A 15,798-nucleotide genomic window follows, 5' to 3' on the forward strand; every position below is an offset into this window, starting at 1 on the left:
CCACTGGAAAATCATAGACACCACACCTGGATGCAGCAACCAGTCATGGCCAGGTAAGAACGACTTGCGGAGGCGGTCCGCCTCATCGTTCCTCAGTCCCGGGAGGTGAGAGGCTATTATGTGAAAATTGTGCCTCACTGCCAAGTTCCACAGACAAATGGCCTCCTTGCAGAGGGCTCAGGAATGGGCTCCCCCCATCTGTTGATGTAATACATGGCCACTGTATTGTCTGTCACTACCTGCATCACCTTGCCTGCAATAAGGTGGAGGAACACTCCACATGCTATTCGGATAGCCCGTAACTCTCTCACGTTGATGTGCATGCACCTCTCCTCCCTCAACCAGATCCCTTGTGTGCCAAGGTTTGTGCTGATATGGGCCCCCTATCCTAAGTCTGAGGTGTCCGATACCAGGGTGACCTACGGGACTAGCTCTTTGAATGGCACACCCCTCAATACTGCCTAGGGGCTCTGCCACCAGTCTAGTGTGGCCAGGATCTGGGGGGGAACTGTGACCACCCGGTCCAGGGAATGTCTGCTCGGGGCATAAACCGAGGCCAGCCACGACTGAAGTGGTCTGAGTCTTAGGCGAGCCAGCCTCACCACGTAAGTGCAGGCCACCATATGGCCTAACAGCTGCAGACAATGCCTGGCAGTTGTCGTCAGGCAGAGGTGCAGGCAAGTAATGATGGCAGACATTGCCTCGAAGCGTGGCTGGGGTAGGAAAGTTCTGGCTTGGGAAGCCTCCAGGACTGCCCCGATGAACTCTATCCGCTGCACCATGATTAATGTGGACTTCTGTTAGTTTATTAGTAGGCCCAGCTGGCAGCAGGTGGCGCATGTCAGATCTACACTGTTTGGACTTGGGCCCTGGACCTGCCCCTGATTAGCCAGTTGTGCAGTTAGGGGAAAATTTGAATCCCTTTGTGCCTCAGGTGTGTCGCCACCAGTGCCATACATTTTGTAAACACCCTCGGGGCTGAGGAAAGGCCAAAGGGCAACGCTGCAAACTGGTAGTGGGAGCCAGCTCCCACGAAATGGAGGAAACGCCTGTGGCTGGGGAAGATAGAAATGTGGAAGTATGCGTCCTTTAGGTCGAGGGCGGCATACCAGTCTCCTGGATCCAGGGAGGGGATGATGGAGGCAAGGGAGACCATACGAAATTTCAGCCTCTTGAGATATTTGTTGAGACGATGCAGGTCTAGTATAGGTCTTAGACCCCCTTTTGCTTTGGCGATGAGGAAGTACCTCGAGTAAAACCCTTTTCCCCTCATGTCCAGTGGAACCCCTTCTATGGCCCCCAGGCTGAGAAGGGTCTCTACCTCTTGCATGAGGAGTTGCTCATGAGAGGGGTCCCTGAAGAGGGACCGGGGAGAGAGAGTTGTTGGGTGGGGTGAAAGCAAACTGGAGGGCATAGCCTGCTGAAACTATGCCAAGGACCCAGTGATCCAAAGTGACCTTGGTCCATTCAGACAGAAAGGTAGCTAGGCAGTTCAAGGGGGGACGGGAGGGATCCAGGAAACAGGCTGGAACACCACCCTCGGGCGCACCTTCAAAATGGCGTCCTTTGATTACTGGATCGCCTAGATGACCCTTGCTGGGGGGCTGAGGAGGACCCCGGTGCTGGTTGATGTCTCCTAGACCCCCTATTTCTGCCCCTCTGTCTGTAAGGTGTGAACCGCTGAGGCTGGTACCTCTGCTATTGCTAGCCCTGAGGACGGAACTGGCGTCTAGAGGTCTGGGGTGTATAAAGGCCCAGGGATTCGAGCGTGGCCCTCCAGTTTTTCAGACCATGCAACTTCGCATCCATCTGGTCTGAAAACAAGGCCAATCGATCAAAGGGAAGGTCCTGGATGGACTGTTGGACCTCCTGGGACAGCCCCGAGCTGCAGCCATGAGCACTTGCTCATGCAGATGACGGAGGCCATGGCTCTGCCCACCGAGTCTGCTCTGTCTGAAGACACCTGCAGTGCTGCTCTGGCCACCGTGATACGCTCCTCCAGGATGGTACTAAAGTCCAGCACCTGGTCCTGGGGCAAAGCATCCGCAAAGCGTTTTAGAGAGTCCCAGAGATTGAAGTTGTATCTGCCCAGGAGAGCCTGCTCATTGGCAATTTGAAACTGCAGGTTTGCTGTCCAATAAACCTTTCTCCTGAACAGGTCCAATTTCTTGTTATCTTTATTTTTTGGTGTAGAACCGGGCTGTCTCTGCCTGTCCCGCTGGTTGGCCGCATCTACCACCAGGGTACTGGGAGAGGGGTGGGTGAAAAGATATTCGAACCCTTCTGCTGGGACATAATATTTTTTCTCGGCCCCCTTAGAGGTTGGGGCCACTGATGAAAGTGTCTGCCACAGGACCTTCACTATCTTCAATACCCCCTCATGCATGGGGAGGGCAACCCTGGCTGGGGCGACCACTGCCAGGACATTCAAGAGACTGTCTGAGGCCTCCTTCAGCTTCTCTGCCTCCAACCCCAAGTTGGAAGCCACCGTCTTGAGAAGCTCTTGATGTACCCTGAAATCATCCAGGGGTGCTCATTGTCCCTGGGTGACCATCTCATCTGCGGAAGAGGAGGAAGACTGGAGGGGCATGGTGGGTGGTGGCATCCCTTCCTGCTGATTAGGGGCCCCAACAGAGGTCCCTTCCTGGGGTTCTGAATCCTCATTGTTGGAGGCCGAACGATTGCCCTTCTCTGGTGCCGATGGTGCAGACTGCACCCCAGATGAGCTGAACGACTGCAGACCTGGCCCGACTGGAAACCCTCAGAGTTCCCAATATGGCCATTGGGGTGGCCACTGCCTCTGAGGCCATCTCTGGGTGCTCTGGCATCTTTTGCTTGTGGCGACAACTCACCCGGTGGCTGTCCTCTTGAGGGGGACTGCTTCGGAGACTTCACAGTGGGGCTGCTTCGGAGGCTCCCACTGTATGGTGCCGAGTGGTGGACACGGGGAACCATGCTCCGACTGTGAACTGGAGCACCCGGAGCAGCACCTGGGCACCGATGACTTAAGGCGCCACTTTCCTCTTGGTGCCGATTCAGCCTCCAGTGACTGGGTTCTGCACCACACCGGTGCAGGCGAACTCCTCTGTGCAGGGGAGCAGGAGCGGAGCCGACTTCCCTCTGGGGAGCGGCTTCCTGCAGGCAACCCAGATAGGCGCCGCCTCCTGGAACCAACTTTGCCTGGTTCCAGGGATCATGACCGGTGCCGGGAGGGTGACCTCGCTCTGTGCCCTGCCAATGCGGGGTGCTCTGGCAACCATGACCCGGAGCAACTTCTGAGGGACTGGCGCCATGTCGATCCCTCCATCCAGGGCCACTGGGTTGTTGGAGATCTTCCTCCCCGCTCCTGGGATCACCTGAGCCAACCAAGGGGTTCTAACATGGGCTTCCCCTGTGACACTGGCCCCTTCTCTCTGGGCGGAGGCCAGGGTGGGGGCAGGGGGGCAAGGCCACCAAGGTCTGTGCTGCCTGAAACGCCTCTGGTGTCGATGGCGCCAGCAAGTGCACAGACGCCCTCCCACTCCCAGGAGTTGCGGGTGGCTCTCTGGTTGGAGACTTAGGCTCCAGTGGTGGTGAGCAAGTCTCTACTGCTTGGCTTTGATGCAGCCCTGTGCTCGACCCCGCTTTCTTGGACAGTGCAGGGGAGCAGTCTCGCTCTGTGCGCTGCTTCACCGATGCCATGCTTGGTACCGAAGTAGAACGGGTTGGTTTGGAGGCTGGTCTGAGTGCTGCCTCCATTAATAAGGCTTTCAAGCAGATCTCCTGTCTTTTTGGGTCCGAGGTCTGAAAGCCTTACAAATTTTGCATTTGTCCTTACGATGAGCTTCCCTCAGGCACTTTAGGCAACTATCATGGGGGTCACTCAGCAGAAAGGTCTTCCTACAGGAGGAGCACGGTTTGAAGCCCGGTGACTGGGGCATGCCCCACTCCCAGCAAAGGCCCAGCCGGGACTATCCTAAGTGACTAACTACCACTATTAACAACACTTGAGGACTAATCTACCTAACTAAGACAAACAACAAACAATTAAGGAGAACAAAAGGGAATGAGCACTTGTGATGCAAGCCAAAGCAGTTCCAGCAACCGTCACAGGCGGAAAGAAGGAACTGCCTGCAGCGCCTCATACGCTGCAGCATGTGCGCGGGGCTCCAGGGGGTGTCAGAGCCAGCCCTACAAGTATTGCTAAAAGGAAAAGAGTTCCGGTAACCGTGCACGAAGGCGTGAACACACCTGTAGTGGAATGGACATGAGCAAGCACTTGAAGAAGAACGGTATTATTATGATTCCCATGGATACATCATGTACAGTAAGAAGACAAAAATACCTCAACATACTGGACACATTTTAGTGTAGCTTAAATGAGTATGGTACACATTTTCAATGGGTAGAGGCATGCATTTTGTGTGCACTTACTGCAAGTGTGCACACAATTACGACAGATTTTAGGCATCTAAATACCCATTTGTGCGTGTCTCTCTAGTATATGCACACAAAATTGTGGTAAATGTGCATCCAAAGTTTTTGTACACACAAATACACTGACAACCACGGAAAACTGGCACCATGTAAGCATTAATTTGAGAATATGCATCAAGAGATGCAAAGCTTTCAAAGTATCAATTCTTAATTCAGAAAAAATATACATATATTTCACTTTTACTAATTAGCCAGGAACACAAGCAGATTTAAGGGTACAGAAAATCTACTAATAGAAATTTGGCTGTAATTGGTGGTGGTGATATTGGTGTCAAGAAGAATATTAACCCAGGAGAGGTTTAGCTGCCAGCTTAAGTTCAAAGTATTATTTATAGGGCTGTCAATTAATCGCAGTTAACACCTGCGATGAACTGAAAACAGAATTAACATGTTAATTTTTTAACGTGTTAATTGCATAACCGTGGGCGCAGAGGGAGGCATTGGAGGTGGTGGGGCTGAAGCCTGGAGCTCCCAGGCCAGAGCGGGGCTGAACCAGAAGCCCAGAGCCCCACACCCCAAGAGGGCCTGAAGCCCTGAGTCCCCTGGGGCTGAAGGTAGAGAGGGTCACCATTTTTCTAGGGGGGGGGTGTTACAATTTTTTTTCTTAAGTCCAAATGGGTTCATCAGCACAAAAAGTTAGAGAACAAGGGCCTGACAAGCTCAGCCTCCCTGCACCAGCCTCTCCTCCCCTGCAGCATGCCAAGTCTCTGAGGTAAAATCCACCCTTCCTTGCAAACAAGGGCTCACTCAGCTGAAGGGAGTTATGTAATAATAATTAATAATAATTCTACATTTGTCAGTTCAACTTTCATGGTAAATAAACCGGACCACAGTAGTTGTATGAGGCATATTGAAATATTATTTCTTTTGTTTATCTTTTTACAGTGCAAATATTTGTAGTAAAAATAATAATAGTGAGCATTGTACACACTTCGTATTCTGTGTTGTAATAGAAATCAATACGTTTGAAAATATAGAAAACATACAAAGATATTTAAATAAACAGTATGCTATTATTGTCTAACAGTGCAGTTAATTTTTTTAATCTTGTAATTAATCGCAATTAATTTTTTCAATTGCTTGACAGTCCTAATTATTTAGGAACCACACAAATATTTCAGAACATGCTACCCAAACCACAAGACAGGGAAATATAGAAAGCCAAATAAGCAAGAGAAAAGTCAGCAGGTGTTTTTAAATAGAATAAACACCCAGCACTGTAATGCTGTTGTAGCTTCACCTAAAAGTAAAGTAATAAGTGAAAAACATTTTCTCCTACTTTATGGTTAAAGACACATTTTGAAATGTTCTCTGTTTGTGGAAAGAAGTTTCCATTTTGTTTGGAAATGGACAGGAAAAACCACACGCCTTACTCTATGTCTGCCCTACTTTCCCCCTTTTTGCAGCTAATACACTTCTCTGTAGTGAGTGATCACTGCTTGACTAGTTCAGGACTGCTTATGTCTTTTTCTAAATACTGGGGAATATTTTCTAGCCTGGCTTTCTTTTCTGTGTTAGATCCCCAGCTGGCTAACTATTGGGGCTCTAGCCTACGGTGGTTGTTCACAGTATATTTCCAGAGTTTTAGTTTTGAGCGCGTATGTGGTTAAGACAATTTTTTTCTCCCCATGCTTGGCACAGCATTTAGCTATCTAATATTACACCATCACACCCAAATTATCATCTTTGTGCCATTCTTCTTCATAGAGTTCCCCCCAAATCTTGTAGGAGTTGAAGGTCTAAAGCATGGCAAACATTTCCAAACCAATTCCAAAAGTGTTTAATATCATACTTAGCAGTCACTTATTTAAATTATTCCAGGACACTTACCTTGTAAGTGTTATCTTCAAAAACACTCACAAACCCAGGAGACAGTGTATTTTTCCCCCCTGAGAAAAGTGGTTTTTTTCCATATATGGTTTTAGTAAAACATTGCAGCCTTCTTTCCCTCCTCAGCTTTTGTGCTGATCACCAGCAGACGTGAGTAGCTCAGATAAACTTCAAGCACAAAAGACTTTGTTTCCTAGGTAACTTCCACCCCCACCCCCCCACCCCAAAGTTTGGGGCATTGGGGAAAAACACACACACATACAAGCTAACACACACATGGACACAGACTGCATTTTGTTGCTGATTCCTTCCCTGAATAACAAAGGATTGCTGGACAAAGAAAGCACAGTGACCTGACTGCAGGCTCTGACTGTCTGCCAAAGCTACTGTTTGCAAACAATAGGAATGACAACTGACCAGAGAATAAATGTTTTGGTCCGACATCATTCCAATGGTTTCTTATGGTTTTGAAAAATATTGGGCTATTCTGAACATTGCAAGAAAATAAAATGCAATCATCCACATTATAGAGTTCATCTCGATACAGGTCTTCAAAGCTAGTTAATAGGGAAAATGATCTTGCGGTCCACTAAACCTATTAAAATTACCCAACATGAGAATAAAACATGGTTGCTGTTCCTTATTGCTAAGAGAGTAACATATAAAAGTTTTCTTTGAGATAGTGCAACAAAGTTAGAAGCGAAAAGCAAGCAAGAGAAAGGATTAGAGGTTTGAAAGGGAGAAAATGAATGAGATAGGGCTGTTAGTTTAAGAATGCTTGTTTTTCCAATACCTTTCTACTCCACGGGGTCATGTGGCAACACTCAGTGGGGGAGGGCGAGCGGGTGCTGTTAAACTAAAAACATGAAATGGGGAGGGGGGGAAGATAAAATTAAAAACATACACAAAATGTTTTTGATTAAAGCACATCAATTCTGGATACATTGGTATAAGATTTCAATTGAGCTATAACTGCAACCTCAGTTTCCAGCTGAGAAATTCACTTTCCTGAAAAGGTTCCTTTTCTTCAAATGCACCCTCATCTCATCACCTGATGCCTAAAGACATGTCCCCATCCCAAAACTGTACTGATTTAGCTAAACTGGTCCATAACTAATAGAGGTAAATTGGGGCAGGGTCCTTGTGTGGCCACTGTTAAATCATCTTCAGAGTGCCTTATATTGATTTAGTTTAAGTCAATTCCTTACAGATTTAAGCCAAATCATTATAAGGTACTCATCCAAATTACATGTCAATTATCTATTTCATGATTAAATTAAAGATTTATCCGTTCAGCTGAAAATAATGGATGTAAATAATGCTCATTCTAAAGATGACATATCTAAATCTTTGGTAGCTCAATTTTAATTTTTTGATGTTACCATTAAAGAAGTCTAAGTTGCAATCATTATGTCAGAAGGTTTTTTCTGAAAATCCTTAAGTGGATAAAAAAATTAAGAAAGCTCAGTTCCAAAAAGCAGCCATAAAATGCCAACAAAGTCTAAGAATGTATTCATATTTAATGACCTAAAAATTATCAGCACTGATAAAGGCATTCAATATACACACAGAGATGTATCTCTGAATGGCTAAATAGGTAAAATGCCATAATCTGTGTTAGAAATGCTTTATGCAGCTAGCCTCCTATTGGGAACAATGATCTAATAATGAGTGAACAGAAAAGATCTGCACTGAAATAAAGTTCTAAAGACAGACTTCGGTATGACTACACCACAATATTAGGTATCTAAAAAAACGAAAGAGATGAAAGAAGGAATAAAATGGCAGTAGAAAAACATGTTAAAAGACAGTATTGCTTAAACATCAGCTTTTCCACTCTTAAGCCTTCAGCTTGAAGGAAAAAACGGTGTGTTCTTATCTCAGGTTAGCTAACTCAAGTTAAAATCCGAGTGAATGTAAGGCAGTTTGTAATTTGCACCCAAATCAGCAGGTTGTGTTAAAGATGATGGAAAAGCCTAGTCTTAAATCCACTTGCCAATTCATGTGAAAACTAGACTGCCTTGTCTTCACTAGGATTTTACCTCAATTTAGCACTTCAGTTAAGAGCACAGCTTTCTTCCAAGTCAAGGCACTGTCTAGATGACCAGTTCAGATCCAGCCACAGTGGGTAGTGATTCAAAATATTTGCAATCTGATGACTGGTCAGTGATCTCATTTGAGTTCCCAATGGACTCCATTACACAAACTCACCCCAAGTAATTGGCCACCATGGATAGAGGCCAAGAATTGAACTTGCATGAGGCTAAACTATTCATTCAATTCCAGGTGGTTCATCCAGATTAAGAATGAGGCACTTTGGTGGGGCAATCTGGGGAAGCTTTGTGTTGTTGCTATCCGTGTTTTATCTGTGCTGTGGCTAAATACAGGTTTTCAGACAAGGCTGTCAAGCTGGCATCTTTTAGCATCAATAACTTCCCTCTCCATTCCACAGATTTAATCAGATCAGACGCTGGCTTTTTCAGATGCTACTTCCTATGGACATATAGGCCCAAGCCTGTCAGGTGCTGAGCACTTTGCAAGAGGGGCCCTAATGATAACATTTTAAGGGGTGATCAATGATTTAGGGAGCCTTCATTTTGGGCTGCCCAATTTAAGATCCCTTACACCTGATTTTCAGATGTGCTGGGCACCCATAAATCCATTTGAAGTCAATCAGAGCTGCAGGTGCTCAGCTTCTCTGAAAATCAGGACAATGTCTCAAAATGGGCACCCAAAATCAGAAGCCACTTTTGAAAATTTTGGTCTAATTGAATTTCATGATACATATCCAGCATGTGCGATCTCTCCATTGAACACAAAGAACCAAATGTTCTACAGTAAGCACTAAAACATTTTTTTTAAACCCTGGTTTTTTTCTTTCTTTTGCCCTCTCAACATTATAAAGTTGCAATTTAATCTAAAAGTAAATTAAATTTGCGCTGGTTTCACCATTCTCCTCTTAAAGATGTGGGTGAATCTCTGTATCTTGAGCACTTGGTATATGCCTTAATATAATTATTATAGTTATTGCTATTACCTATTTGTAATAGAAGACCCAATTGAGAAGTGCATCCGGTTGTATAAAACAACCAAAATAACAGAGAGTCCCCTAAGAGCTTATAGTCTAAATAGACAAGACAAAGGGAGGAAGAAAGTATTATCTCAGTTTTACAGATTGAGATCTGGGCCTGATCCAAATCCAACAAAGTCAGTGGAAAAAATCCTAACTGACTTGCCCAAGATCATATAGGAAGTTTATTGCAGAGCTGGGTATTTCCCAAATTGGAGCTCAGTGCCTAACTACAGATGAACCTTCCTATGTTTAAATTTTATAGTCTTTATATAAAGTAATCGTATTGCAATCGTGACAAACAACGACAAAAGCTAAGAAAGTCAAAGACTGATGAGGATATGCCTGACAATCTGTCCTTACTTCACTCTCTTGTGGAAAAAATAAAGGTAGAATAATGTAAAGAGAAAACAAAGTGTCATTATTAAAAATAGGTCATATCAGAGGGTGGGGTTGGTTTGTTTTTTAAAAATCTCTCACAAACTCAAAAGACCAGCTCTAACTGTCTTGGGAAATATGTAATTAGTCATGAAATCATTATTAAACACCCGGGGCTATTCTGGTCTGTCAGATAATTTTGCATTTAGGCAGTTTTTCAAAGTGCTTTTTATTTGCGTAGTTGACAAACAGGAAAGGCAACAGTCAATCTGTTAAATACAAATTCGGAATTTTTTTTCAAGGCTTTTTTTTGCACTGGACTAGAAAGATTCTTCTGAAGCCATTCCAGTTTAGTGTATAATTAATTACTTAGGGACTTCTACTGCAAATACTGACACATGTAAGCACTGTTACTTTTATGAAGCGATCCCATCATCTTCAATGCAACTCTTTTCACTGGTGTAATTGTTAATGTGCCAAATCTTTGCAAGATCAGGCTCTCCATGTAAAAATCTTAGTTGCACAAACACATCATCCGATTTTCAGCATCCCTTTGGCGTGAACCACTTCTGTGCAGTATAATATACCAGGGGATGCAAACCTTAAGACTAATCAATGCAAGTGACTATGAAGGCCACCTGCAGCTGTGCACTTGCCAATTTGGCAATTCACAGACCAACTCAATTTCCTGCTCCACCAATGGGATAAGGAAGATGAAATGCAGCTGGCCCATAAGAAGTGGCAAATCACTACTTGACTCCCTTTTTCTCCTCCTCCCAAGAGTTTTGGGCTCTGGTGCTGTTTATGATCTCCAAATAGTAAGGCAAGGCTTGTGCAAAAACCAATGTCTGTGTTGCATCATGCATGGCGCATGACTCATTTGAAGTGACAGTTCCAGGAAATGTTGGCACTTCAGAGTAAGTGACTGCACAGGAGACATGGAACCCATGGCAAAGACGTTAAAGGAGAAATATAAAACCAAGAGCAAACAACTCATTTGTGTTCTTTTATTCAAACCTGTTTAGTGAGCGCAGAAAAGTTTTCAAGAGCGGTTAGCTTTTATTCTCTGCATGTTTGTTTAATTTAGAAATGGCTACACTGACTTTTTTTCTCTCAAAATTAGTTGAAAAATTCACTTAAATGGTATATGCTAAATGTTAGCCTGCAGGAGATCTTGATGGCGGATTCCCAAAGCATTGCAAAGAGAGGAAGTGCTGACAAAACATTTAACAGTAGTGTGACCAGTGCCACAGTTTATATTTCCTAAAACATTATCTGTTGACCCCATAAGAGCAAGAACTTAAAAAAAGGCAAACAAGGGGATTAAGTATTGTTTATAGCTCCTGATTTCCGTACCATTGGACAAGTAAAAAAAAGAGGGCATGTTGGAAAATTCCTTGCTGGATGACTTTAGGAATAAAATATAAAAAAGTTGATATTCACCCGAGTGCAGAGGACCAGGATGTAGCCTAAACACCTTTTAAATCCTGTTCAAGTGTTCTATAGGGCTTGCCTTGGCCTACTTCACCCAACATGAATACATAACTCTTCAAAAACAGGACTCTATGACTTTTAAATATGAAAACAAAAATCACTGGGAAAATAAGCTGTAGGAGAAGTGTGAACTAGCGGTTTGAACCCAGGGCTGAAACCTGGATCTCTGAGTGCTAATTCTATCTCTAACATTGACATTAATATCTCTAACATTGACTTTTTCCTGTGGCACTCGGTGAATCACTTAACATCCCTGTCTCAGCTTTCCCATTTGTAAAATGGAGAAACTACTACTTCTCTACCTCACAGGCAGGTGGTAAGGATTAATTAACTCATTAATTAACTCTGTGTAAGTGCTAAATAATGTTTTTCTCCTTCAGAATAGAATTTTCAGAGAACAGAACAAATAATTTTCTTGGCTTTTGTATCTAGAGCAAAGCTACTGATTTAACTGATAGAATAATTAACATTGTTGGGAAGAGGAAAGGAAGTGCTAGTAAAAGATCAGCATATTTTTCATGTAGTCAGGCAATACTGGTAGAGAAAATAAAAGAAATAGTTCTTACTAAGCTATTTTCTCCCATTTTACTGCTTTAAAACACAATGTTGCTCGCCTGCCTACTCTTGCAATTTACATTTCCACATGTTTTACTTTCCACAACTTTTTGTTTTATCTGCTTGTGGGTGTTTATTTTACTTTGGAACATTACAAGTGTGATCTGTTAAAATGCTGACAATCCTTTAATGATGAATGTAATGCTTCAGTGTTTTGACAAGGTAAATACAAAAATAAAATTTGTTTTCTGACAGAAGTCATACCACACATGATGTTCTAACAGAGGAAGGCACATAATAATAATCCTATAACGTAGGATTGCATGTACTACACTTAGTGCTTATATGCTGTGTTACATGTTCAGTCTGCAGATTCAATAGTACAAGTAGCTTTTTTTGGGGGGGGAGGAGGAGGGTAAAGAATGGTAGATGCCATTTGTGCATAGGAAATTAATGAATGTAATTAATTAATCTGATTAATTAAAAGACCTTCAGCATTTCCTTGAGGTTTCACATGGCTTCAACATAAAACCATGTGAAACTTGATGTGCTTGACAGAGTTTCCCTTTGAATCATTTAAAACTGGTGTATACAAAGCACTGGAGAACATACCACAGGGAATATTTCTGAAATGGGGGGTAGATGGAATAAATAACCTGATGGGTCATTTCCATTCCTTACTTGTTCCAACTGTCTTATCTAAGGATGGAAAAAGCCAGTTCAGAAAACAAGTCTCTTGAATCTTTGCCCAGACTGTATTTACAGTCAAACAAACTGAATTTTATGTATGTGTCAGTATATATTTTAAAATGTGAACATATTCCCCCCATTTCTGCAAAGTATATCCGGAAGTTGACCAGCCAGAGGTCTGTGAGAAAGCTTGTTTTTACGAGATTTCCAGACCAATTCTGCGGAATCCAGAGGTTCTGAAATCAAACTCTGAACTTTTGGAGCTTCACACACTTCACTAGAGCAAGTGGGGCACCAGAAAAAAAGAAGAAAAGATTGAAGAATGTGAAACAAAAGTCTTCATTGCAGACACAATGACACAACATCTCAGTTTTCAATGGCTGTAGTAGGAGGTGTTACATGCAGGGTTGTCATGGGAACATGTCTGCAGAATAATCCCCTTGCTCTGTCAAATTTCCTTCTTTCCCAATTTTTTTTCTTCATCAGTAGAAGGGGCAGAATGAGTGGTACTTAGGCTTCTGTGTGGTAGAAAGGTTAGACAGTAAGCTGAATTTTGAACACATCATGCGTGTGACACCTAAAAAGTTTGATGATCCCATATTATTTGATGATCCCATTGTGTTTTCTAGATTTTTTTCCTTGTTAAATGTAATCCTTAATTTACTACTGTTTCTTCTATCTATTCTCTACCAAAAACAACACACAGGATGTTTAATGAAGCCAAGACAACAGCCTGAACTTTAAAACATTAAAAGCTGTGACCAAAATGCTCAAACCAAGGTGCCTAAAGTTAGGAACCTAAGTAAATAGCCTGTTTTTCAGTAGTAGTAAACTGCTGCAGCTCCCACTCAATTAATGGGAGCTGCAGGTATTCATCACCTCTGAAAATCAGGCCACTTACAGAATGTGAATGTATGTGCTTAACGTAGGCAGCCAAGTTTGAAAAGTTTAGCCTGTAACTTTTGGCATTTCCTCATTTCCAATTGCTTGAATTTTCAGTCTTAAGGATGCACCGGTGAAAGTGGCTTTTTGATGACATGAGCTAGTATTTTTTTCACTAGCACATTCCTTGCAGACTAGGGAAGGGAAATACAGAACACGCTGCTGTTCCATGTATGAAAATTCTGGTGGGTTTCAAGCATATTATTTCATTACTTAATTAATGGTCAGGCAATGCAACCAATAATTGGCACAATATGCCAGAAATTATCCATCAGTTCCCAGAAGCATTTTGAAATTCTACAGAGATGTCAACAAGCTTATTCCAGCAGCTGTAACACACTGAAAGGGGAAATCTCACCACTGACAGTATTTTCAACTTTTTTTCAAAATGATGCTATTAAATGAGGTGTGGGGGGCTCACAATCAATTAGTTCTCCACTGTTTGAGTAGCTCTTACAAATCTTTGGTCAAACATTCAGTTTGCCAAGCAGTATCTGTATTCATGCACAGTCTATACCACCTTGCCATACCCTTTCCTTTTACAACTCCCTCAGGAACACAGAGTGCTCTAAACTGTGTGATGAGAGCGCTTTGGAGCACCCTGGGTTTGAATTAGTTGTAAAGCAAGACATTGCCAGCTAGCTAGAGGCCGGTAGGATTAGGTATTCAGTAACTTTTGCTTGCTCCTGCTGCGGGGGAACATTTAAGCCTGGGTACTTTCCAAAAAAAACCCAATCAAGATGCACATAAGGCTTGACACTTTCTTTCTTAAAAGGAAAAAGGTGAACTTCTGGAAAAGTCAACCGAAGTCTGCAGTTAACACGATTTAATTTCTGCAAGCACAGAGCTCATATTCTTGCTCATTAATTATTATTTTGTATTACATAGATGAAAGTAATGTCTAAATCTACTAGTTACTTACCAAACACAGCTAAGATTCAGTCCATAGAACGTACAATTTAAAAGGCAAGCTTTTTCCTCATCTGATGCTAGCTGAGGAAGCTTTATGTCCAATATACTTTCAAAACCATTACATTGAACCAATTCACACCTATAACCTGGCATCATCTTGGACACCTTTCTATTTTGCCTCCCATTGACCCTTTTGACTTTTCCATGCTGCCTGTGATCCCACCTTGATGCACCATTCCCCTTTTTCTCCTACAAATGTCTCCCCCCTAGATACTATGTCTTGGTGCCCGATTGCATACTGTGTATCTATACAAATGGTGAAACTCATCCCTGTGCTGAGGTCAGTATAAAGTGCATACATTACTTAAGTCCCATGTAAGCCTGATTTTGGATGCTTAAGTGTGGGACTTGGGACTTGTGCTGGTCCTTAGCACAGGGGAAAATTTCATTCATAGTGAAATTCTCAAAATATTGGTGGGACCAATTCCTTTTACAATGGTAGATCTGTGAGATCACTAATTTAATTTCAAATTTGTACCAGGGCTAGTCAGTACACACACACTGGGTCAGATCTTCAGCTCGGGGTGTAAATCAATGCAACTCCGTTGACTGCACTACCATTTTTTCTTGTTTGGTTCTCAAGCTAGTCATAATACTCACAGAAGTCAATGGTACAATAAAGTATCTGAATATTTGGTACTGTACAATGGCACAGCAGAGTCCATTAGCAATAAAAGCAACTGCTGACTAGCGATGGATGAGTACTCTGTAGGCATGTGTGTTACTGCAGGTACCTTGGTTAGTAAAGTGGTACCATTACTTCCCATAGTTATTTGAAATTCTAGAATTCCTGGTTCTTGGCAATGGTAGGACTCACATTACAACACTAAGTTCCCTCTTGGAAGTATTACACCTTGCTTAGGAACTAGTCAAGAATGACTCCTGAAAGTATTGTGACACCTTTGTAAAGGGGAATAAAATCTCAGGTGCCCATCTATCTCTTAATGGAATTTCCAAAATGTAATCCACAATATCTTTACTGGAAACAAGTCTGTGTTTTGTTACCGATTAGGCAGAGACCAATGTCAACTGTACTGTAACCATACAAATCCACAGGGCAATTAGTAAGCATGACGATAAAGGTCATAAAGAACAGCATCATTATTAGGTCTAATAATAAGTTATAGCTTTAAAGTGCAGGAAAAGCTTACTGTTAGCAAGTGCTGGTCCTTTATCTCTTGTCTCTTCTGACTGTAGATTGCAGGGAAGTGGGGAAATGGGGGAGCCACCACAGAGATGGGCCCTGGGAGTTTCTGCTGTCTGTTATCACCACAGTTTCGTTGTTCTGTTTTGGAAAAGAAGAAACTAGAAGTCAGTTTTTCTGATTGAGATATTAAACAAAAATCTCTTTATATATATATATATATAACAATATAAATCTCTTTATATAT

The 15,798-nt window shown here is 42.8% G+C and overlaps 1 protein-coding gene across 1 annotated transcript in view; it reads right to left on the minus strand.

The window, feature by feature from the left end:
* The window catches only part of NHS (NHS actin remodeling regulator), a 326,761-nt gene that overhangs the window by 17,660 nt on the left and 293,303 nt on the right, over positions 1–15,798 (minus strand). Inside the window, 2 exon segments of the mRNA XM_067566088.1 lie at positions 7,100–7,162; positions 15,559–15,692. Of these exon segments, the coding sequence (XP_067422189.1) occupies positions 7,100–7,162; positions 15,559–15,692 (197 nt within the window).

Source organism: Emydura macquarii, unplaced genomic scaffold (assembly GCF_026122565.2).
Source record: "Emydura macquarii macquarii isolate MOO-44397 ecotype Brisbane River unplaced genomic scaffold, CSIRO-AGI_Emac_v2 contig_2734, whole genome shotgun sequence".
NCBI classification, from domain to species: domain Eukaryota; kingdom Metazoa; phylum Chordata; order Testudines; family Chelidae; genus Emydura; species Emydura macquarii.